The sequence below is a fragment of the Sceloporus undulatus genome, chromosome 9 (assembly GCF_019175285.1).
Source record: "Sceloporus undulatus isolate JIND9_A2432 ecotype Alabama chromosome 9, SceUnd_v1.1, whole genome shotgun sequence".
Taxonomy (NCBI): Eukaryota; Metazoa; Chordata; class Lepidosauria; order Squamata; family Phrynosomatidae; genus Sceloporus; species Sceloporus undulatus.
Window position 1 is genome coordinate 12,261,182 of NC_056530.1, and position 24,502 is coordinate 12,285,683.

The 24,502-nt window shown below is 42.4% G+C and overlaps 3 protein-coding genes across 14 annotated transcripts in view; all 3 read right to left on the reverse strand.

Moving 5' to 3' along the window:
* Positions 1–1,028: 1,028 nt before the first annotated feature.
* Positions 1,029–9,766, reverse strand: SRSF10 (serine and arginine rich splicing factor 10). 12 transcript variants are annotated; one of them, XM_042439362.1, is made up of 7 exons: positions 9,529–9,571; positions 5,816–5,987; positions 5,020–5,388; positions 4,202–4,297; positions 3,378–3,540; positions 3,054–3,107; positions 1,180–2,919 (listed from the first exon to the last, which is right to left on the reverse strand). In XM_042439362.1, exons 3-7 carry the CDS (start codon positions 5,060–5,062, stop codon positions 2,622–2,624), a joined length of 654 nt encoding a protein of 217 aa, XP_042295296.1. In that variant the 5' UTR covers positions 5,063–5,388; positions 5,816–5,987; positions 9,529–9,571; the 3' UTR covers positions 1,180–2,621. The 12 variants fall into 12 exon arrangements, with proteins under 12 accessions (XP_042295301.1, XP_042295300.1, XP_042295296.1 ...); XM_042439360.1 differs by having other exon boundaries at positions 4,202–4,332; positions 4,982–5,388; XM_042439367.1 differs by lacking the exons at positions 1,180–2,919; positions 5,020–5,388 and adding an exon at positions 1,029–1,176 and having other exon boundaries at positions 3,054–3,104; positions 4,202–4,305; positions 5,883–5,987; positions 9,529–9,765.
* A 2,247-nt stretch (positions 9,767–12,013) lies between these two features.
* LOC121915768 (fatty acid-binding protein, liver) lies at positions 12,014–14,791 on the reverse strand. Its single transcript, XM_042440277.1, has 4 exons — positions 14,633–14,791; positions 13,783–13,955; positions 13,192–13,281; positions 12,014–12,150 (listed from the first exon to the last, which is right to left on the reverse strand). The coding sequence occupies exons 1-4, from the start codon at positions 14,697–14,699 to the stop codon at positions 12,100–12,102; spliced, it is 381 nt and encodes a 126-aa protein (XP_042296211.1). The 5' UTR covers positions 14,700–14,791; the 3' UTR covers positions 12,014–12,099.
* Positions 14,792–17,962: 3,171 nt separating this feature from the next.
* Positions 17,963–24,502, reverse strand: part of MYOM3 (myomesin 3) — a 32,134-nt gene continuing 25,594 nt past the window's right edge. Inside the window, exons 31-37 of the mRNA XM_042439212.1 lie at positions 23,989–24,027; positions 23,689–23,794; positions 22,705–22,868; positions 22,112–22,148; positions 21,608–21,630; positions 20,434–20,489; positions 17,963–19,290 (exon numbers count right to left, since the gene is read on the reverse strand). Of these exons, the coding sequence (XP_042295146.1) occupies positions 19,003–19,290; positions 20,434–20,489; positions 21,608–21,630; positions 22,112–22,148; positions 22,705–22,868; positions 23,689–23,794; positions 23,989–24,027 (713 nt within the window). The 3' untranslated portion in view covers positions 17,963–19,002. The remainder of the gene's footprint in view (positions 19,291–20,433; positions 20,490–21,607; positions 21,631–22,111; positions 22,149–22,704; positions 22,869–23,688; positions 23,795–23,988; positions 24,028–24,502) is intronic.

The following is a 24,502-nucleotide window of genomic DNA, read 5'->3' on the forward strand; positions in this document are numbered from 1 at the left end:
TCTGTTTGAGTCAGACAAACATCTTCTGTTTAATTTATATGGAGAACATACTGTATCTGGAAATTGACATTAGGTTCAGGAGGAGGAAGTACTGGAGTAAGAAATCAGTAGAAAATAGCAACCATTTTAAAAATGACTTAATAGTGAAGCTGAAGGAATTGCAACAAGCAGGGTTGCGGGTATAACATCATTGAATACAAAGTCAGGATCACACCTGCTTAGTATTTCGGGTTGCTTTGCATGGATGTGAATGCTAAGGCAACTTTAACAAAAAAAGGTGGCAGGAAGAATGGACTCATTTGAAATGTGCCACTGGAGGAGTATTCTAGGTTGCCAAAGAACAAATAAAGGGGTGTGAAAGGAAATAAAGCCAAAAACCACACACCTTTCCTCCAAATACAGACCTGCAGGTATACCAGTTTTAAAATCTTGTATATCAAGATAGCTGTGGAAAATTGAAATCAATGCAAGAATATGTGTCTTCAAGTCACCTGTCAACCAATGGCATATGGATTACTTTCAGAGGGTTTTCTTGGGCAAGGAATACTAAAGAGGTGGTTTTGCCCACTCCTTCCAATGAAACAGGCAGTTTCCCATTCAAGTACTAACCAGTGCTGACCCTGCTTAACCTCCAAGATCAGACAGGATCTTGGAGCAACATGTAGCCTTTAGGAACAACATATAGCAATAGCTTTATTTATATATGCCTTCCATACTTCCAGAAACCAGCGTGTTCATAATATGGATCTGATTTAGCACAGTAAATGAGTCTACAAAAGCAGTCCATCTAAACAGTATAGGAGACTCCTTTCCATTACTGATTTTTAGCACTAAGAGCCAATATTTATTCTCCAGACGTAAGGCTTAGTTAGGTAGAGGTACAGCTGCCAACCCTACTTTTAGCATGCAAACGGATCTTGTAGCACCTTTGAGGCTGTGTGAAAGAAGTAGCATAAGCTTCCTTAGCCTTGGTCTACTTCCTCAGATGCAAAATTTTTTACTATTATAATAAAGAATTACTGAATTTCTATTCCTTATTTTTTTTTATTATGTTTGCTAGATTTACAGCAATCAAAAGAATAAACTCAATTCTTCCTCGACCCCGAACGCTGATGTTTCAAAGTCGTACACAATTGTTTGGAAAGAGAACATATAAAAATACCCCTTTAGAAGCCTCTGTAAGAAAGGAAATACAAAGTTTATTTCCACAACTTTCTTCTGACCAGAGCCGCACGGAAATGCTACAATTTGTACAGTTCGTTTTTAAAACTATACATCAGGGAGAAGTCTACAAAAAAAAAAGAAACACAATATAGAAGTGATTGCATAGCAGAACACTAACTTTTTAAACATTAAACGAAAGTTAGAAATACTATCAAATATACAAAGGTTCTAGAATCACCCATTTAAACATATTCCACAACCAGTACTTGGGGAAAAAGGCCACCTTTACTCTCGCGTGGCCAGATGGAGTAAATGAAACTTAAAAACAGAAGCAGAGGGCTGTAAATGTTTTGATACCGTCTTCCACGTTTCGAGGGGAAAATAAACTAATACAACACAGTGCTCTCTTCTCAAGAATACTTTTCAGATTATGCCATGGCAACTTTTCACGTTGAGATAACGGTTTTACAAAGCCAAAAGGAAACGACGCAGCTCTTCCTCACGTTCGGTGTGAACGCAGTTAAGGTATGCTACACTGCAACTGGAACATTATGTTCTCACAATTTATTTAACCCGTGACATAGGCTCCGATGTGTAGTACGCTTGGGAGACATGGCTACAAGATTGGTATGCATGGGCACGCAAGCGACCTATGATGGCGTTGGTGTCAAAGTTTTAGTTCTTACACACTGTACACACTAATCTGAAATGCTTTGTTTGTACTTATCACTGCAAGAAAACCTAGGCAGTTTGTGATCAACTGCTTGCTAAAACTTAGGATACATCACAGAACATACAAATGTATATACATTTACCTAATTATTTAACTGAGTATTTTTGCCTTTTGGGGGGGGGGGGGGGGTTAAGAGATTAGTTAGAAAGAAGCACCTTTAACCCTGACCAAAATCTCTTAGGGCCTGCTCCGGTTTTTTGTTTTTTAAACATTACTTCAGAGATATCTATGAGTACTTCGATTTCTTCTTCCACAATACTTTGTTAGCCGTCCATCTTGGCACAGGAGGCAAGGCAAACACTCCCCTCCTTGAAGTAATTCATCTATTTCACAGCAGCCATGGTTGCTCCAATTTTCCAGTTCCATGGCAAGGCATTACTGGACAGTTTAAACAGGGACTGGCTATCCATATACAGCCGGTGTCATTAGGACAAAGCTGCAAACGAGGGCGAAATCAAGGTACCATAGGTATCCGAAGCATAAAAATTGCAAGTCTTTTACAAAAATATACATAAGAAACACCACAAGAACCTTGTAGCTGCCCATGACATTTAACAAAACGGACTCTCTTGGGTAAGGTTGTCAATATTGTATTTTAATAGCAATAATTGCCTCCTACAGGGACGACTGACAAAATTGTTTTAAAGCAATGTCGCAACATCATAACTCAACTGTGTAACTCAATAATACATGCCTAAAAAAAAATAATCCCCAATGTACAATGTTAGTGGCCACTGGACTTGGGACTAGCCCATGACCTGGATCTGGATTTTGATCTAGATCTAGAATGCGATCTCGACTGAGATTTGGATCTAGTTGGTTCTTTTTTTCTTGGTTCTTTTTCATATCTTGAGCTGGACTTATATTGTGTCTTAGAATCCGTTTTAGAGGTGCCTCTAGATTTAGTGCGAGACGCAGACCTAGAACGTGATTTAGCCTTCATTTCTTTTTTGGGTGGTGACTTAGAGCGTGATCTTGAATTGGACTTTGACCTTGAAAAAGACCTGTTACGGTGTTTGAACCTAGCAGAAAGAGGAAGATAATACACTTGAATATGGACATGCTGCTAACAGTTGTGTATCTTACATTTAAACGTCTTACTGTTGCAGGCACAGATTGTTCTGAGTTTGAATTTTTGATAGAAAAGAGTGTTTACCTATCATTATCTGAACGACTTCTGCTACGGCGGCGTCTTCCAGCAGGTCTACTGCTAAAAAGGTACATCAGAAAAAGTAAACAGTGGCATATACCTTCACAATTTTTCACACACCCCCAACTAAAGCTTCTTGAGAACTGCATTGGTTTTTTTTTTTCATGTTTCTTCAATGGTACAAAGATTATTTTTGATGGTTCATGCAAGGTATGACAACGCCCATGCATGTTATTACTAGGGTGACTTGATATCTAGGTGTCAGACAGTCAATATGATCTCTCTTCTCCATTACACGGCAGCATAGGTCAAGCCAAGTACAACACTTACTTTCTAGGGCTATAAGATCGGCGATAGCTGTAGTCAAAAGAACGGCTTCTTGACCGCCTCCTTTCGTAACTGCGGCTTCTAGAACGCCTGTATCTGTCGTAATCATCGTAACGGGAAGAGCTGTACACATTTCTTCCTTCTTTAGCTTTCATTTGATTTGGTGCTGTAGGGGGGAAAAAGCAATCCTTTAACATTGTTGTTATGTGCCTTCAAGTCGACAGCAACTCAGGCCAACCTTATCCTAGAGCAGTGATGGTGAACCTTTTAGAGGCCAAGTGCCCAAACTCCAACCCAGACCCCACTTATTTATTGCAAAGTGCCACATCCCTCTGGCTTTCTAATAAGAAACTCTGGCAAACTTTGTGCTAGGGCTACAGCATGTGTGCCCACAGACAAGGCTCTGAGTGCCACCTCTGGCACACGTGCCATAGGTTCGCCATCACTGTCCTAGAGTTTTCCTGGCAAGATTCATTCAGAGGTTTGCCAGTGCATGAAAGTATGACTTGTGCATGAAAGTATGGCTTGCCTAAGGTGACCCAGTCGATATCTGTGGCAGGATGAGATTCTAACCTTGTTCTCCCAGTGTTCTAGTACAATATTCAAAACACTATGCATTCGCACTCTAAAAGGAACATGTGTGACTTTTACATAACTGAGAGACTGTTGTCCTGTATGGCTTTCACAGTAACTTATCCAAAGGAGTTGCCTTTCTGCTCTACGTAAAATTTGGGTTACACATAAATGGAAATACTCTTCCTATCCCCACCTAGAGAGGTTACACGCTTCAACGAAAGAATCAAATTACAGAAACAGAGTGCACATACTTTTCCGGTCCCCTTGAGCAAACTGGATTTCAATCTGACGGCCACAAATCCACTTCCGGTCCAAATTGTGAAGGGCGTCTTCAGCATCACGGACATCTTCAAATGTGCTAGATGTTAAGGTACTTGGGGATCTGAGGTATTTACAGCTACACAGTTAGCAAGCATTGGCTTTCCTAGCAGGTCATCACACCCCCTTGTTAACCAACTTGTCCTCCTTTTCCACATGTTCTATGGCATAACAAAAATTAGCTGACATTAACCAATGCCTGTTTGATACTCTAAAATAATTAGTGTTAATACATGCCAGATTTCTCATTGATATGTTTCAAAAATGATTCTCACCCTACAATTTTATTTTATTCCCCTTAACTAAAGTCTTTGTTTAGCACATTAATAGTGCTGTAGTTCTGCTGATGAAACTAGTACTAAAATAGAAATTGCCTACATTTTACTACTATCGGTTAAGGTTAAATCAGTATAAAACTATACTTTCATGATGGAACATGTTATGCTGGCAAATTATTCTGGAACCAGATGTCATAAAGTATACTAGATAATGCCTTGCACACCTCTAGGTGACCTATACAGATTCAATGTCCCTATATGCCTTGAATATTCATCCTAAATTCACTCGGTTATGGGTGCGCTCATCTCAGATCAGGAGTGACTGCATTTAACTGAGGACCACAATTTCAAATATAGCACTAAGATTAAGCAAACTATGACAGGGTCTGCAGCTGAACTAAACCAGAAAACAAAATTGATCGGTTAACCACTTACACAAGTAGCAAGAGGACAGTTCTTATTCTGTAGGATACATGAGGCATGGCTCCTTTTATCTTGGCCACCAGTCAACTTCATCTTGACCTTTAACTCTTTAAGTGCTTGTTAGAAGGACTTGTCATGAGATGCTTGGTCAAAAATGACAGATGGCTTTATCTTTACACTTTGAAAAACAACCTTTTCCCCCATTTGCAGATAAAGCGAAGCTTTGTCTCCCATAATGGCTTGTCCTTCTTCCAGCTTTTCTTTATCTTTATCTTTTCTTTTCCCAAACTTTCCCTTCTCTTCAAGCCTGATCCTTAAGAGGTCTTTGGCTTGTCTACTTGCCTTAATTCTTGAATTCTACTCTAAAGGTTCTTTCATGCTTTCTCTTTGGGGTCGCCATTACTGTACAGCTTTACACTCTGAGGCAATAACAGAGGACAGTAAATTAGGGGACAATAATCAGAGCAAGATTCTTTCACCTCATTTTATACAAATCTGCTTTTGATCAAATTATTCCAGTTTCCATGAAATCAAAAAAGCAAACGTCTCAGCCACATTTTGCTAAGCAAAAGAACAAGGTTATCATAAACGCCAGTTATATTAAAACTGCAAAGAGACACTCTGGAGGCAGTAGCAAATGCGATTTCAAATATTAAAAGCACAAAGCTGAATATGAAGCTTGAAACAACAAAGCACATTTTACTGGATATGGCTTAAATTTTAAGATATGGAGATTTGTTAGATATTAATCTGCAGGGGGGGGGGAACAGCACACACACACACACACCACAATATGACATGACATAACAACACAGAATAAAACAGGTTTTCATTTAGGTTTGTTACCTCATACACAAACGTGAATTTCAAACTTGAACACCCCTCACTAATCAGCCATCTGAGGAAAGGATATTGAACATAGGCAAATCCTCTTGGACGGCGAGTGTAGAAATCCAAGGGAACGTACACATCAACTATCGGACCATAGCGACCAAATTCGCGACGCAAGTCTTCAGACCTGAAACAGAACACTTGAGATTTATTACAGAACATGCCATGCTGTCTTATCACTTATATGAAAAAGTAAAGGAACGTCACGTCCCAAAAAGTTATGCATAGTGGCTCTAGACTGAGTTTTCATTCAGGAAGCCCATCCTAAACAGAAGCTTACTAGGTGGTCATAGGCAAACCACATTTCTTTCTGTTCCAGTACCCAGCACAATTTTGGCTGCCCTCACAATATGTGGTTGCCAGTACAGTACCATGCTCCTGACGTTGCAGCATGTCTTCAGAGCTCAGCCCAACCCCAATAGCAATTCCCTATTTCTTTTCCTAGCTCTAAGCTTGGAGTTAGGAGTGTTGTTAGAGAATTGTTTCTATGTTTGTTCTATACTGCATTTTCAAGTGTCAAGAAAGCTGAAACGGACCGAATGCCCTAAAGGCACCAGATCCTGTCTGATCTTGGAAGCTAAGCAGGTTCAGCCCTAGTTTGTAATGGGATGGGAGACTGCCAATGAATACTGGGTGCTGCAGGCTATATTTCAGAGGAAGGAACAGGAAAAACCACCTCTGAGGATTTCTTGTCTAAGAAAATGCTCTGAAATTCATGGGGTCACCATAAGATTGGCAACACACACACACACACACACACACACATACATCTAGGGAATCTGTATTGATGCACAGCTTAGTACTGAATTACACTTGTCCTTCCATATTCGCTAGGGCTAGGGGCACAAGACCCCGTGAAGATTGAAAAACCGCAAATAACAAAAACACCATGTTTTTACCTGAAAGGACACCTTTCTAGGAATCTCTAGGTCCTCCAGTGCAACTCTGTGGTCAACGTTTGGTAGACACTGACCACAGAATTGCACTAGAGAAGTGATGGTGAACCTTTTAGAGGCCGAGTGCCCAAACCGCAACCCAAAACCCACTTATTTATTGCAAAGTGCCATGTCCCTCTGGCTTTCTAGTAACAAACTCTGTGCTGGGATGATGGCGCATGTGCCCACAGAGAGGGCTCTGAGTGCCACCTCTGGCACGCATGGCATAGGTTCGCCATCACTGCACTAGAGGAGCTACTAAGGCCTAGTAGAGTATTCTCTCTAGGAATCTCAAGGTCTTTCAGTGTGACTTTTAGTTAAAGTTGACCACAGAGTTGTGCTCAAGGATGTATATATTCCTAGAGAGAACGTATTAACCAAATCCGTGAATAATCAAACCCGCAAATATGGAGGGATGAGTGTACTGTATTACGTACAATTAAATGCTGCCCAGTTTCGCTGTGTAATAAAATATTTCAGCATTTTAAAGTACAAAACCCCACTACATACAGCCACACCATTGACCCCCCTGCAAATTAATTGATTTGAATTAAGGGATTTATAGATTTAAAAACTTCATAGTTCATTGTGGCACCAGAGCTCTCTGACAGAGAAGGCCAAAATGTCTCACAAAACTACAGCTCCCAGGATTCCCTAGCGCTGAACCAGGGCAGGTAAAGAGGTCTCAAACTGGATTATTTCTGTGTTTTGGACCAAAGGCCCCATACAGACAGGCCAAAATAAAGCTGCTTCGGGCCACTTATGGAAGTATGCTGTTTAAATGATGCGTGCATACTAAGAGTCCAAAAGTTGCACCAAAGCTGCGCTCCAGTCCTTAGTATTGGATCGTGGCTTTGGCACGGCTTCCGGACTCTTAGGACACATGGATCATTTAAAGAGCATAACTGCAAAGTGACCTGAAGCAGCTTTATTTTGGCCTGTCTGTATGGGGCCTGAGTTACCACATGAAGAGGAGAAAAGTTCCCACAGGAACAAAAGGCCGCTGCGCTGGAGGTTTTGATCCTCCCCATGTGTTTTGGCACCAAAAGTAGTTTTGAAAACACACAGAGAGAACATGTGTTCATGTTTAAAACAAAACATAAAACGTTTGAACCGAGCAAGACGCCATCGTATTCTGCTCTGAAAACCTAACTCCACAGAGCTGACGGATGCTTTAAAAAGACCCGACAAACTCATTTCCTCTTGACTAGGCATGGCTAGCTCCTTCTCATTCGTGACCAGAAACACATGTGGAAAGGGTTGCGAGTGACGTGCACACCATCCATTAACCCCCCCCTTCATTTCCCAATCAGCCCTTACAAAAAGGGGAAGGAAAAGAGCACAACAAAAGAAGCCGCATGGCGGGAAAAGCTTCTGCCGTTTGCTCTGGCTCTCCTTCTCTGGCTATAAAAACAGAACAGTACAGTAGTGTCTAACAGACAAAGAGGAAACAGGGAAGAGGAGAGCGCAAGGGAAATACAAGGAAAGCAACTAAGGGACTGTACAGACAGGCCAAAATGAAGCTGCTTCGGGTCACTTTGGAGGCATGCTATTGAAATGATGCCTATGTCCTAAGTGTCCGGAAGCCGTGGCTCCAGTCCTTAGGACCGGATTGTGGCTTTGGCGCAGCTTCTGGACTCTTAGGACGCATGCATCATTTAAACAGCATGCTTCCAAAGTGACCCGAAGCAGCTTCATTTTGGCAGTCTGTATGGGGCCTCGGAAAGATAAAACTGACTTCACTTACTCCATATTTGCCTGGAGTGTTATATTGCAGGACTTTGACCATAATTCCTATAAAATGGCATTATCACCTATGACCTTTGGGAAATATTCCTCGGATAATAAGATTTGCTGAACTTTCATTCACTTCTGGTCTCCTTGGACTGTCTTATATCTGCAATATAGCTATATCTATATCTAAAGACGTACTAAAACGAATGACAGTACTTGACCGTAGGGAAGCATAGGGAAATACTTACCCATAGAGAAAGCATGCTGGCCCATAGCGAATCATTGGGCAAGTATACCCCAATGATCCCCTATGGGCAAGCATGGTTTCTCTATGGGCAAGTACTGTCATATGTGTGTGTGTGTGTGTGTGTGTGTGTGTATATATATATATATAATATATATATATATATACACACACATATAAATATGTATTTGCAATAATATAATGGCTTGTACGGTTCCAATTTTTGTCCCGAATCGTATAGCTTTCCATTTCAGGGTCTCTTCCAGTTCTTTCACAGCTCCTCCTTGCCGTTCTTAGCCTTCTTCCGATTTCCAGGCTGAGGTTCCCAGGCAAGAGAGACCTTTACTGTTCCTATTTCCTAATTCTCTCCAGGCTGGAACTGTGGGCGAGTTCTCTGTGGTCTTTATGCTCCATCTGGTTCTTGCCCTCAGGGAAGCCATACTTGCCCATGGAGAACCAGGGGGCAATACCTGCCCATAGCAAGCATTCTCCAATGAGTCCCTATGGGCAACTATCCTCCAATGCTTCCCTATGGCAAACATTCTCCAATGCTTCCCTATGGCAAATACTCTCCAATGCTTCCCTATGGGTAAATGCTGTCATTTGCTCTCCATCTTCCCTCCTAAGCCTCCATCCCAGGCTGAGTCTGGTTCCTGCAGGGCCCTCCAAAGCCCCCCCAAGCGCGCTCCCGCTCCCCCTCGTGCACGCGCGCCGCCGCCATTCCTCCTCCTCCTCCTCCTTCTTCTCTCACTTACACGCACCTGGTGTCGTCAGCCACGTTGCGGACGAAGAGCGAGGTGTTTGGAGGCCGCAGGTAGCGAGACATGGCCAGGCCTTGCTCTCAGGGAGACGCGACGCCCCAGCGACCGAACAGCTCCTCAGCAACCGCCTTCTGGGACTGCTGCCAACTCTCGCGAGAATAAGAGCCCGCCAACTCCCGCCGCCGACGCCACAATAGAAAGAGGAGGCCGTTCGTCAACTGCGCATGCGCACTCGGTTTCCCCCTCCCGTCGGAGGTTCTTCTGCGCAGGCGCGGCGCGGGACTCTCCTGGGTTGTTTTTTTTGCTCTCCTCCAACCCGCGTGAGACTTTTCAGCGCAGGCGCAGAAATCTCCTCTTCTCTCTCTCTTCACTCGCTCCGTGTACGTTTTTGGTGTGTGAGAGGCACTTGGTGCATGCGCACTTGGCATTAAAGTCGCCGCGAGCAGTTGGCGCACGCATGCGCACCTGGCTATTGTTCTTCATGGAAGGCTTTTCTTTCCTTCCCTCCTTTCGAACGCGGCCGTTGGCGCATGCGCACCTGGACCATTGTTCTAGGTTGAATGATTTTTTTCCTTCCCAGCTACGAACGAGGCAGTTGGCGCATGCGCACCTGGCCAATTGTTCTGGGTGGAATGATTTTTTTTCCTTCCCAGCTACGAACGAGGCAGTTGGCGCATGCGCGCCTGGCCATTGTTCTCGGTGGAAGGACTTTCGACTGCGGCAATTAGCGCATGCGCACCTGGCCATTGTTCTCTGTGGAAGGTCTTTCGACCGCGGCCGTTGGCGCATGCGCATTCGACCGGGCCTGTTGTGGAAGTTTTTCCTCCCTGAGTCTGACCCAATTGGTTGCTATTAGCAACAGGCCTATGCATCTTCCTTTGTGGCCTTTCCTCGATTGAGGAGGGGAAAAGAAACGTATTGTCACGTCTACACTGTAGAAATAACGCAGTTTGACACTACTTTAAATGCTGTGGCTCCATCATGTGGAATAACTGGGATTTGTAGTTTTACAAGGCTTTCTCTGACAGAGTGCCTCACCAAACTACAAATCCCAGGGTTCCACAGGACTAGGGAGCCATGACAGTTAAAGCCATGTCAAGCTGCTTTGTTTCTACAGTGTGGACGCACCCAGAGTGTGAATAACATTGTTTCCATTAATAAGAACACGACAAGTTTTCACTTCAGACACTAATAGGAAACCACTAGATTCCCTGGAAATGCACTCTGTGTATGCACAGAGGCAGTGCGCACATTGATTAAAAAAGGCATAGAAATTAAAAATATATGACCAGGGTGACGCTGGCTAATAAAAAAGCCGGTTGGACTTGGAAGGGAAGCCGCTAAGAGGCGGTTTTTGCATGGAGAAAGCAATTTTAATAAATCCTTATATTAAAGTTGATTAAACCCTTTAATAAATAATTCTTCATCTCCTCTTGGAGATCTTGTCTTTGCAAGCCTTTATGCTCTGAAATAAAATAAGAAAAACATTTCTGCAAAGCCTTATCTGAAACCCAGAATACTCCGAAACCAGAGATAGTGGCACCTTTGCTTTCTGAGGGTCCAGCGTACACAAACTGTGTGTTTCATGCACAAAATTATTTGTGCTAGGCATCAGCTTGATTGCTTTTAAAAGGGTTCCTGCTAGGATCTGTAATTGCAACGTTCCCCTCAAAAGGGAGCCCCAGTGGCTAGTAAGAAATGAATTTTGCATCATGGCATAGTGGTTTGAGTGTTGGACTATGGAGTTTATCAGACAAGGGAAATTGGAAGTATAATCCAATGGCAATCCAAACACAATCCTGGGGTTTCACTTTATTGCATGATAGGCTACCACACGCAATTTTGGGCAATGGCAAGCTATTTTCAGGCAATGGGAAGTCAGTTCGAACACAATTTGAATTAACGTAAATTCCCTGAACTGGCAAATTCATGAGAATGCGTTCTTTTCATTCGAAATTAAGAGAAATTCCTCCCGTGTGATACTCTACTCTTATGACTCTGGGGATCAGGGTTCGATTCCCAGCTCAGCCACGAAACCCACTGTATGGGCAAGTCACACTTTCTCAGCCTCAGGGGAAGGCAATGGCAAACCCTCTCTGAACAAATCTTGCAAAGAAAACCTCATGAGACGGTGCCTTAGGGTCACCATAAGTCAGAAATGACTTGGAGGCACACAGCAACAGCAAGAAATCAATACATTAGAGAGGGAGCATAGATATTCTCCTACATCGTCATGTTTGCAACCTGTGAAAATAAAAATATACTCTGTGTGTGTTTGCCCCTGGGCATTTGCACACTTAAAACATTCAAGTTGTGTCAAGTTGTGTTCCATAAAGAAGCTGGAGATGTTACCTAAGCAAGCATTTCCTTTAGCACTTTCACAAACCTACAACTCCCAGATGCGATCTTCAGTTTCAGGACCCAAAACACTTACGTGTTCTTTAGTTTTTCAGCAACGCAAATGAAACCAGACACTATCCATGATACACAGTGCACTTTATTATCCAAATACACACACACATATTTTAAAAATTCAACTACAAAACAGAGGCACCTTCATTGTTTTTAAACCTTCTTGCTTTTCCGGACAAATGTTGCTGAGCCAGATGTTATGGTCTGCGGAAAATAAAACAGAACCCTCTAAACTTTAGCATACTTGATTATCTGTGCTATTTTGTTTTGTTCTGCAATTGTGTATTACTGTATTTTTAGCATTTTTTACTATTGGAATAGTTATATGTGTTCTGTAACTGTTTGTAAAGCACCATGTACATGGTGCTATAAAATAATCTAGGATGATGCTGCTGCTGCTGCTGCTGCTGATGATGATGATAGTAGTAATAATAATAATCTGTATAATTTAGCAGGTATAAAACCTTTACAGATAACACATAGGACACAGTGCAATGTGTGAAACAGTGCAGATTACAAGATTCTGGTGATAGCAGAATCTGGTGGATCATTTCCCTCAAAGTTTAATAGATTGTAAGTACTATCATCCACAGACTGCCTGCATGGCCTGATGAATGAAGATGGTGAGGCTGGTAGTCTAAAACATCTGGGGGGGACCAGGTTGAGGAAGGCGGAAACATACAGTACTAATGTTCGGAGTAAATTTAAGTAATCCATGGAGTGTGACCACAAAAGTAGCCCAAAGAAACATTCGAGAGAATTCATACTTTATTCAGTGTGAGAAGCCAATAGCCACAGGGCATATTTAATTACTCACAGCTTGTCATTCAAAATAGCAACATGTACACAAGAAGATATATTTCTGTCTGAAAATGAAGACAGAAATCTTAGCTACAGGAGCTGCTCCCAGATAAAAGTGAGATGAGGGGATTTTTCCATCTTACATATTTTTGGGAGATGGGTTAAGAAGCATTTAATCTAGTCTACTTGCTTCTAACCAAAAGGTGGCTGGAAAGGAGAGTGGAGGGGTATCCTGGCATTATAATGACTGGGAAGGAGGAATCGAAGTAAATAAATAGACCTCCGGGAAAGTCTTTGCAAACTGCAGTAACAAAGCCTTGCAAGTTTTAGCAAGTTGTTGCTCTGCTGAGTTTGCAGAGCATCATAACCAAACTAAAGAATTTCTACCCTTAGAGAAATCAACTCTTATCTTTTTTTCTTCTTAAATTAAGAGGATTTACTTACCTCCACCATTTCGCCGCCTACTATTTCCTGCTCGTGGGTGAATTTCTCAGATTTGGCTACTAACTTCCCATCTACCAGGTTCACTATGCACTGCGAGAAGAGAAAAGATGCTGTTGAAGAAAGGATAATAGAGCAGCAAGTGATGCATAAAGATGAAAGGACCATCCAAAGCTAGAATTAAGTTTAGGGGGAGGGCTGCCTAAAAATACACTTAACCCGAGATAATCGATCCTGGTTTTCCCACCAAGTTTTCCTAAAAGATTTGCATTGTCAGCTCTGTGAATAACTGATGAGAATAGACCCGTGATAAACTGGGATAAAACTGCATGCCCTGAAGGTGTTTCGAATAAATCCGCATCCTCAACTCCATCCTTATTTGCAGTGCTGACACATGTGAGCAACAGAACTTGCAGAGATGTGCATAGATGCGGTTTTGATAAAAATATAGAGTATGAACAACAAAACGGGGATCTGTGACTGAAATTATTCAGATAATTGTGCTTAAAAAAAACTGTCTGGATAACCCCTGAGTTTTAACTACTGAAGCTTGTATTTCTGAACTTGTTCTTAACCTGCAACTGCATGAGTTACCTTGACTTTCTTGCCATCCATCGTGGTCATTTCTGTTTCTTTCCCCAGCGTGAATGAGTTTGTGACGGACTTGCTGGGGGTCTTGGACGTGACGACAAAGGTGTTCCCTGTCTGACGGATTTCGGTGATGGGCTTGACATCTTTGGCAGCTTTGATGATATCATCCGGCAAGGCTAGGGAATGGACCCAAAAGAGAAGGAGTACTGTACTTATGCTTTAAGCAAGGAGTGTGTGAAAATCTATGGCTATTCCAATGCTCAGAATTTGGGGGAAAATTCCCCTTTGGGACTGTAACTCCTCTCAGTCACCATAGTAGTAGTAGTCATACTGGCTAGCAGTATTCTGGGCACTGCTATTCAAAAAAGTAAAATGTTCAAACTTACTATTTTTGAAGTAGATGGTATGTGGAACCCCTACATCAGTGATGGTGAACCGTTTGCAGACCAAGTGCCCAAACTGCAACCCAACCCCTACTTATTTATTGCCATCTAGTAATGAACTCTGGCAAACTCTGAGCTGGGGTGACAACATGCATGCCCACAGAGAAGGCTCTGAGTGCCACCTCTGGCACAAGTGCCATAGGCTCGCCACCACTGCCCTACATGATAGACTGCCTTGCAAAAAACCCTTCTGCTAAAAACAGGAAACTAAAAACTGAATACATTATGATGGATCATAATCTTCCCTCACCCAGCATATTCAAACATTCTGGACAACCACTCCTATCACCCAAAGCAAGCCAAGATGATGGGAGATGCAGTTCTACACATCTGGATGGCACCAGTTTGGATAAGGCGGCTCCAGGGAGGGATTTAATCCACTTTGACAGAAGTGACCATGAGCTGCTTACCAATAGCTTTCAGGAACTCTTCGTATTTCTCCTGGGCATAAACCTGCCACGTGCCGTTGAATGCCATTTCGGTGTACCCCTGAATGGTAGGAGAGCCAAGCTGGGGAAAGGACAGTGGCAACTTCTAACAGGGCAGGTGCTATTTATAAAGAAGGAAATCCCAGCATCGTGTCCAGAGTGGAATTATGAAACCAGGCACTAGCAATCATTAATCCTAAATCTGCACTTTTTTGTGGTAATAACCTCTCGTTTGTTGTGCTGAAGGAACCCTTGATGGACTCTGGGGTAGTTGTTGCCAAATTGTATAGTCAAGATTTGGGGGCTGGAGAGCAAGAGCAAAACACCTCAACATATTTCTTTCTGAGTTTTACAGCTAAAATGATGCTAGGTGAACATGTCGTTCTGAGCCACATGGCCCTCTGTATCTACAAATTCAAGCATCCACAGCTTGAAAATATTTTAAAAATATAGAAATTCCAATGAGCAAACTTTGATTTTGCCATTTTATAACTGGGATATGAATTTCCTCTTTAGGATCTCATCTAGTTCTTTCATCACTTCCTAGTCTTCTTATTTTTTGACTGGAGTCTTTGTTCTGATCAATGTTTGATCCAAGTTATTGGAAATCTTTAACTATATCAGTTTCTTCGACCTTTAGATTGAATTTATGTAAGTCCTCCATGGTCATTGTGCTTGTTTCCAACATTAAGCCTGCCTTTGCACTTCCTTCTTTGACTTTCCTCTCTCTTCTTAATCTTAACACTTGCATTGGATAGCTGTCAAACAAAGCAAGGGTAAGAAACTTCAGGCCTTGTGGATCCATTGTGGTCCTCTGAGATTCCTGGAGGGCTATTCCCATTTCACATTATTCTATCTTTCCTGGATTTTGCAATCCACCTTCCTGGGGGATAAAACAAGAGGACTATTAAGCTAAAATATATCCACTCCTGAAACTGAATCCAGCTGTCAGGCTAGAAAACAGTCTGGCCTGCAGAACGTGTGGCCACCTTTTCCATTCGGTGATGGTTTCATCAGATCTGACATTGTTGCTGGCTTTACATTTGGTTGGAAAAGAGGGGCCAAATCATGGAATGTATCCAGGTCCTGGTGGTCTTTTGTTTCATGAAGACATCTCCAATACGGGCTCAAAGGAAAGGGATGAATCATCACTCTAAGCCCAACTATGGATTGTTAACTTTGGCAAGGTCCATGTACAGTGGAGCCTTGTTTGCTGTGCTGTTGCTTAATTCACACACGGCCAGTGCCCTATCGGTTTTGACCTACCTTGGTTGACATTTGTAGCTTAGCATACTACACCATGCCTCTATGGCTGGAATTTACAATAAGGGTTACAAATGCATGGCCTAGAGGTACACATCTGTAACTGACTCATCATCATGATACCTACATATTCAATAGTGCAGAGAATGTGTATAAGAGCCAGAGTGGTGCAGTGGTTTGCGCATTTGACTATGACTCTGAAGACCAGGACTGGCCTCTCTTCTTGGCCATGGAAACCCATTGGATGTCCTTGGCCAGGTCACATTCTTTCAACTTCAGAGGAAGGTGAAGGCGTGCCAAGAAATCCTTGTGATAGGTTCACTTTAGAGCTGCCATAAGTCGGAAACAACTTGAAGGTACACAACAACAAAAAGCATATGTAGGGATTGTAAAAGTCCCCCAGTCGTGACTTTTGTTGGTGAACCTTTTAGAGGCCGAGTGCCCAAATGCAACCCAAAACACACTTATTTACTGCAAAGTGCCATGTCTCTCTGGCTTCCTAGTAACAAACTCTGGCAAACTCTGTGCTGGGGCAATGGCACATGTGCCCACAGAGAGGGCTCTGAGTGCCACTCTTGGCACGTGTGCCATAGGTTCGCCATCACTGCAGTAGACTGATGTTTCCATCCTCTCCTGCAAGTAATCTCAATGCGAGGAAGAATGGTGGGGATCCTGCTTAGTGATGTTACTTTTTTGGATGTTCACTCTTCCAGCCAACATGGGAGTAGTAGTTCAATACAGTAATTCAGAAGAGAAATATAAAAGAGTTTTGTATGGCAGGCTGTGGAGATTTCTTTTAGTTGTTGCATGTGTGTTGTTCTTTCTGCCCTGTCTCATTCACTTTTAAAATATGATAGCTTATTTAAATCCTTTTTAATTGTCCTTAAATTTTATAACATGTTGGTTTTTAGCTGTGTTTTTGTTTTAATGCCTGTTGTAAAATGCTTTGGCTTCTAGGGATAAAAAAAGAGATGTGACATCAAACAAAGAAATAAATCTAACGTTGAATAACTTGTGTCGTGCCTTCCCAACTAGAGGTTGCAACAACTCTTTCCTTGTTGCATAAATACCTTTAGTTCCATTTTGGGGAGCTGTTCTCACTGAGGCTCAGCTATCTTGCTCTCTCTGGACAGGTACATTTGAATGTGACACTGGAAGAGGTCATTGGTATTTTTGAGCAATTGTGTTGAACTCTGTCATCCTTCCCTCTTTTCACTTGCATTGACCTTGCGGAGCTAAAATTTAAGCTTGACATCCATCGCGTGTCCTGAGTTAGCTAACCAGGGCAGGCTGAGCTCCCTTGAGCTGGCTAGAAGAATTTGCGGCCTTCCTGGGAATCTCATCATCCCTGGTTAATACGGCTAGGAATGGTGGAGAATGGAGTCCTCCAGATGTTGGGTTATGTAGTTGTTATTTTCCATCAGATCAATTTGGACGTAAGGTGAGACCTGTTATTGCAAACTCATGGCTTCCTTGATAGCTGGGCTATAGACCTCCTATTCTTAATCTACACAAAGCAGGAGAAAGCAATGCAGAACTAGTCATGATGGCCACAGCTGCTTTCATGCTCAAAGGTCACGGTAAATTTCAGGTTCTGTTTATATATTCTTTTATGGGTTTTACTCCAGTCCTCCTGATAATTGGAAGAGAAGAGGGCTATCCTTCCTTGGGTTTCCCAAGCCCAGAGATGTTAAGCAGTAATGCAAGGGATGGGCACCTTGTGGCCCCTGGACCGCCAGTGCTCTCAAAGGCCTTTTTGGTGACCTACAGCCTGAGGAATCAAGGGAAACCTCCACCCCAAATTGCTTACCCACAACATTTGGATTTTGCCAGTTTTGCAGTCATCCAAGAGCTGTGATTTTGTGTTTAAATGAGTCATTGGTGACCACAACCCCCCCCCCCCCCCACACACACTCCCCAAAAAGCCAAAAATAAAAGCAAAACATAGCCATTAGGTCACTCCTGATTTTGATTTTTTGGGGGCATCAAATGGCTGTTTGGGCTTCTGGTTTTATCAGTGCAAAAGTTCAGCATCAATCTTTGCTCTGGTTTAATTTGTCAACTGGTTTATTTAACATACATCTTAAATGTATACATTGACCCACACATCGGCAAAGTATAGATTCTTGGTTAGTCACATGTGAAAAGACATGACGCAGTGGGATTTTCATGCAAAGTTTTAGTCCGACAAATGCTTTGTTCCACATCCTGGCTGTAACTCACTATGCTCTGCACATTATTCAAGAAGCGGGCCGCACATTCATGACCACCTCAGTGCTCAGATTATGAATATTTGGGACTCGACCTCCAAATTAGCACACTGCAGCCTTTGCTCTTGAGTGATTTTTGCTTTAGGATTTTACTTTAGGAAGCTAGTAAAGTGCAATTACAGTGGGATAATATCATCTTTGGCTAGTTCTTATCACACTGTCAGTAAAAAGGTGCTCTCCACGAAATGCAAAATAGCAACGAGAGATGCAAAGTTGTGTGATAAGTACTGGTTAAAGATGCTATTATTCAACTATAACAGTGCTTTACTAGAGAAACTAGAGAAACTCCTTAGTTAGCCTTAGTCCTTAGATGGCCCTTGTGGTCTCTTCCAACTCAGAGATGCTATAGGATGGAATTATGGCAGTTAAAGTGGAATCACAGAGCTATAACTATGTAGTGCAGAGAGGCCCAGAGAGATGTGCTGGTGGGACTTTCCAGGCCAGTGCCAAAATAAATTTGGTTGGCCTTGAGCATAAGGGACTCTGGCTATTATCCAGGAGGCAAGGGAGCAGTGAACAAAATATTTTTGGTCAGATGTGACTACAACAGAGATGGGAATTATACTGCCTTCCAGAAGTTATTGGCCCACAGCATCCCAGCATTCATTACCAATGGATATGCTAGTTAGGCTGTTGGAAACTGTAGTCTTCTGGAAGGCCACATGATTCCCATCCGAGGTTAGAAGCACCAGCTGATGGTGGCTTTTGGAGGGAAAGGAGAGAAACACTCTGCACTCAAGGAAAGAAAGCCAACCTCTTCTAACATTGTTTCATGCAATCCAGAGGGCTAGCTCTGAGTTTGAGAGCCAGGTTTTGGAGCTACGGCTTGGCTCCTTTCAAAGCCAGTTCATCCCTGAGTTCCTTTGGCTCTTCGCCCCGCTTGTACACACTGACAGTCACCCTGCCTGTTTCGGAGCCCCACTTGTTCTTGACGTAGATGCTGAACTTCCCAGTGTCCTCGCTGCTGACGTTCTCGATGGTGATGGTGACCACCGCCCCTTTCACTTCCATCTTGTACCGATCTTGGAAAGTAATGGCCTTCTCATTCTTGTACCAAGTGATTTCTGGGTACGGATCTCCCGAGATGATGCACGTCAAGCACAGGGTCTGTGTTACAAAATAAATATTTCATTTAATTAATTAATTAATTAATTAATTAATAGCCTCCCAGCCAGATGGGCTCCCAGGGCCATGAATGAAACCAGGATGCTCTTGGCCAGTTTATCATATTGCCTTTCTGGTCCCCAGCCTGCATACACCACAGTCCAAAACTCTCTCCACCATTCATCCAACAACCTTGGCCTTAAGCAACATCTTTCCTCCTGTCTATGTCCCTCAACTGAACTTGTCACCTCACCCACACATTTTGCATTTCTATGGAGGCTGGAGGGCTGGGAGAGGCAATTTTGGCATAAGACAGTCATAAGTCTGTCATACAGTCTGATTATAAAGATCTTGGACACCAGTTCACTCCATGCATCTGAGGAAGCAGACCAAGTCTATGAAAGCTTAAGCTACAACTTCTTCCACTCAGTTAGTCCCAAAGGTGCTACAAGATCTCATCACATACTTAATGATAATTAGTTATTAATTGTATCCAGGGGTCAATTTTCTCTGTTTGCATGCTTCCAGATGAGAGCATTATAGTGCAACAGTTGCTTTGCCTCATGTGCCGTATTTCACAGAGTCACACTTGTGCACTTGGATTTTCCTGGTTGGCTTTTGCATTATATAATCTTTGAGACCTTGTTTTCCATTGGCCTTACCTTGGGATGTGCGTGTGCGTGTGTACCATATATCTAACAATTCAAACTTGATTTAATTACTGGCCAAGGAAAGAGTGTGAGTAGACTTTACTTGGGATCTCACTTCTAACATTGGCTGTGACAGGAGGCTGGAGGGCTGGGAGAGGCAATTCTGGCACAAGACAGTCACCTTCCCCTGTTTTCCCCATGCTTCTGTCAATTTTCCTATTAAGGTGGGAAGGATGGGACAACAGCGAAATGTCTTTGGATTTTGGAACAATTTGTTCAGAAACCAACCACTGTGTATCCTGCTACTATCCCCACCTTATCGACACAGACTGATGTACATATGTCCTGTTCATTCTGATGGAACAGAGGGGGAAGACAAGAGAAATGGTTGCATCTTTGGCTCTGTAAATGAGCTGCTCAAGAACTGCCACAGTAAGATGCTGTTATCTTATTAATAGGTCCTGAATCGGCATGTCCATATCAATAATAGCCTTACCTTATTCTCCATGATGGTGGCAACGTCTGGAAGGCCCCGGACAACTTTGGCTCGGTCTGGTGGGAAAACAGACACTGCAATTGTTGTAACATCCCCCCTGCTTTTAATTTATGAAATTGAACATTTTTCTTAGGTTATGTTATATAATACCTGAAGTATGGCTAGTGCTGCCTAAGGCTGCATCTGCACTGCAGAAATAATCCAGTTTGACACTGCTTTAATGTTAGGGAATCCTGGGATTTGTAGTTTCTTGTGGAGGTGATACCCTCGTATTCATTACCAGTTTTCAAGTAGAGGCTTAAAATGGCCACCTATCCGAGGCTATCCGAGTGGGTGCTTCTTTGATGGGAATCAACGGCAAGGCATGATCTTGTGATAACACTTTCTAGCTTTTGGAAAGCAATACTGTACATATAAAACCTCTAATGCTCCTCCAGCTCAGAAAAAGGGAACACTTGAGAGTTTATCACAAGGAGGAAAACTGGAAGTTTAAATGGGGTTTATCCCATTAAAACTGTGCAATTACTATTAAATTGCAATTAAGATTTTCACAGACAGTGGTCATTATCCCAGGAACCACCAGGCAATAAACAGTGAATGATTTGTTGCTGTTTATTGCCTGGTTATTCTTGGGTTAATGGTACTTTAATCGCTTTTGATGGCGACATCGTGTGAAAACCTTAATCGCAAATGCATGATTTTCATGGGATAAATCCCGTTTACACTTCTAGTTGTCTCTGTATGATAAACTCCTTAGAGAAGTGACTTTTTTGGACTACAATTACCTCTATGTCTCAGTTAGAATGACCATTTGAAGTTACCATCAAAAAGAGTATTTTCCCCCATGCCCTTCAAGAGGAGAAAGAGGACAGATGGCAACTCCTCCAGCTTCTTGATTTTTTCTTTTAATGAAGATCTTTAATAAAATGAGTTTCTGGGTACATTTTATAGAAACAGCTGAACAGTCTTGCTATCAGGAAATGGGAATTAGCAGCAACGGAAGAGATGCCTTCTGGAGATCTGCTTTTCGGTGAATGAGCCAAAGGCAATTAAAGGAAATTGAACCCGGTAGCACAGCCTGTGAGATTTCCCATTGCTTAGGAAGACAATAGTATGATACTATATGCTGAGATGTATCCAACAAAGGACCTTGCATGCATTGTCATGTACTCACGCTCTTCCACAACAGCCGCTTGCCTGAAATGAAAAAATGATACAAGAATTAAATAGGGATTTGTGTTACTTAAATGTGTATCCAACCCTCAGTAAAGAGGCTGCAATTTTAAATCTTGGGCAATTGTTTTAGGGGTGGGTTCAAACTTATCAGGTGTCCTGGTGTGAAAGCGATGGGAACTCATTCCCAGTTTCAATGTCCTGTATTTTTGGCAAATTTTCAGGCTTTCAAATTTGGCCGCAGGTTGTGTAACATGCCACTTTGGGGCCTGTGGCTGCCCTTTCCCTGTTGCATGGGGTTTCCCCATTCAGTTTACACAACAAGCCTGTGAAGTAGATCAGGTTGAAGGAGAGAGACACCCAGACATACAAGCTGATGGAGCTGATCAAGCATTTCAGCTTTGGTCTTCCTGTTGAAGTTCCCACAGCTTAACCACTACAGACCAAATGAGAAATGAGAAATTTCTATTTAAAAAACAGAAAGATTGGGGGACCAAAAGCTTACTTGAGTTTTTGATGTCCAGCCAGTGCATCATCGAAAGCTGAAAGAAAGAAAGGAAGGAAGGTTGGTTTGGACTGAGCGCACTGTGACTTCCTCTACTGTTGCAAAATGAAGGCAAGTGGCAAGAACAATTGTTTTAAACCTGAGTTGGTCCTCTACGAAACAAACACTTCATTTGTCTCTACTTCTCAATCATGCTTTTTTAAAAGTAAATTTTAAGCATATATGGAAACAACGATCAAAATGAGATTGTCAGCTGAGTAGATTTTCTGTCGATCTCTTGAATAAGATCAACATTGAAGAGTAATACACGGAATACACTTAGTTCCAGATCTTGGTCTCAAGCCCTTTCAGTGGCACCGGGCTACAACTTTGGCACAGGAATTTATTGCATATTTATAGTATAGTAGTTTGAGTAGTTTGAATGCCCCGCTCAGCCATGTAAACCCACCTTGGGCAAGTCACACTCTCTCAGCCTCAGGGGAAGGCAAAGGCAAACCCCTTCTGAACAAATCTTGCCAAGAAAACCCCATGACAGGCTTGCCTTAGGGTCACCATAAACAGGAAACAACTGGAGATGTGGGATGACTGCTCACCCTTCCCAGATAGGTCAGTTGACAACTTGCGCAACTCCTTCCCATCCGATAGCTCCAACATATATTTGCCTTTGTCGGATTCTTTGGGGTCTAGGATGTGGAGCCAAACCTGGTCCATGGTGGTGCCCATTTTCAGTCTGTCTCCTCCTTCCAGACGCTTGTCACTGACAACACAAAATGGCATCCTATAACCCTTGAGCCCTTTCACGCTACAGAAATATAGCACAAAAGCTTGCATCGTGTATTTTGTGTATTTTCATCCCCCTCCCACCCAAAAGCATTGCTGTTTTGTGGATTTTGGAGGTTATTGTACTCAGTGGTTTGAATGTTTGCATCAGTCCAAGTTTGGAATGAAGCAGGATCTTAAATCAATTTCAAAGAGAGGATTAAAAAATAAAAGAATCTCAGCTTATTCCAAACATGGTACATCACAGTGTCGCAGTTTGAAGACAATAGGAAACTATGCTTAGCCAATGGCTTTTGGGCTTATTGAGATTTGAGGAGAAGAACTCAAGGAAGCAAAGAAGGGAAGGAGGGTAGGAGTCAGCACAAGGATGGAGCATGTAAGCAAAAGTCTTGGGCACATCTTGGTTTCTTAAGCTAAGATACAACCCACAACAATTGGTGAGGGCACCCTGAGATTTTGTCCAGAAGAGTAATCCATGCGACTTAACCTGTTTTGTAGACAGGCATCAACACCCTGGATATCTCCATCTATGAGAACCACAAGTGGATTCAGTGTCCCAACTCTACTAGCTGCCATAGGATACAGCTTGAGTATCCCTTATCTGGAAATCCAAAATACTTCCAAATCCAAACAATGTAGAGACGGGCAACTGAGAGAGTGACATCTCTTCTTTCTGATGGTTCAGTGTACGCAAGCTTTTTTCATGCACAACATTATTAAGCTAGTCTTCTCACTCCATGAGCGCACACACTTCCCACACTCGGAATCATACTGAGCAATGTACTGGAGAGACGTACTTGTGATGCCATGTTGCTTTCATGGCTTCTGTGTAGTATTTAACCTCACTGAAGATCTTGATCCCTTCCACAGTTGGCTGGACTTTCAAAGGTGAGGCTGAAAGAACTAAACAGAGACATAGGGACATGAGGAGAAGAACACTTGCAGAAGAGGACCTCTCTCTCTCTCTCTCTCTCTGTCTCTCTCTCTCTCTCTTTTAAACTATTCCATTTCTTCAGTGTTCATTCACACCTACTACTTCCATGTTTTATATGGCTATTGTTGTTGACAGAATGCAGGCTTAGGAGGAAAGGACTTACCGCTGATCCTAGCAAGTTCCTTCAGGATGTCATCAAATGCTGTCAAACACAATAATAATAACAACAATAAAGATATAGCTGTATTAGTCTGTAGAATCAGTACGTAGAGAGATCTTGTAGCACCTTTGAAGCTAACTGAAAGAAGCTGCCAATTTCATTCTTTTGGTTAGTCTCAAAGGTGCTACAAGATCTCTATGTACCACTAATAATAAAGAGTGAGGAATGAAAACAACAGGACCAAACGACTCCAGTCTTTTAAAAATGGTGTCCTCTATAGAGTTTTTTTGGGGAACACATTAAGGGTTGCTGAATGAGTGAGATAGCAAGGTGTAGTAGTAGTAGTAGTAGTAATAATAATAATAATAATAATAATAATAATAATAATAATAATAATAATAATTTTATATCCCGCCTCTCCAAGCAGATTGAAGCTTTAGTGCCAGGCAAGGAGTGACACCAAAAGGGAGAAAACCACTGGACAGATGGGGCACTTCTGCTTAGCCTCCCCACTTCT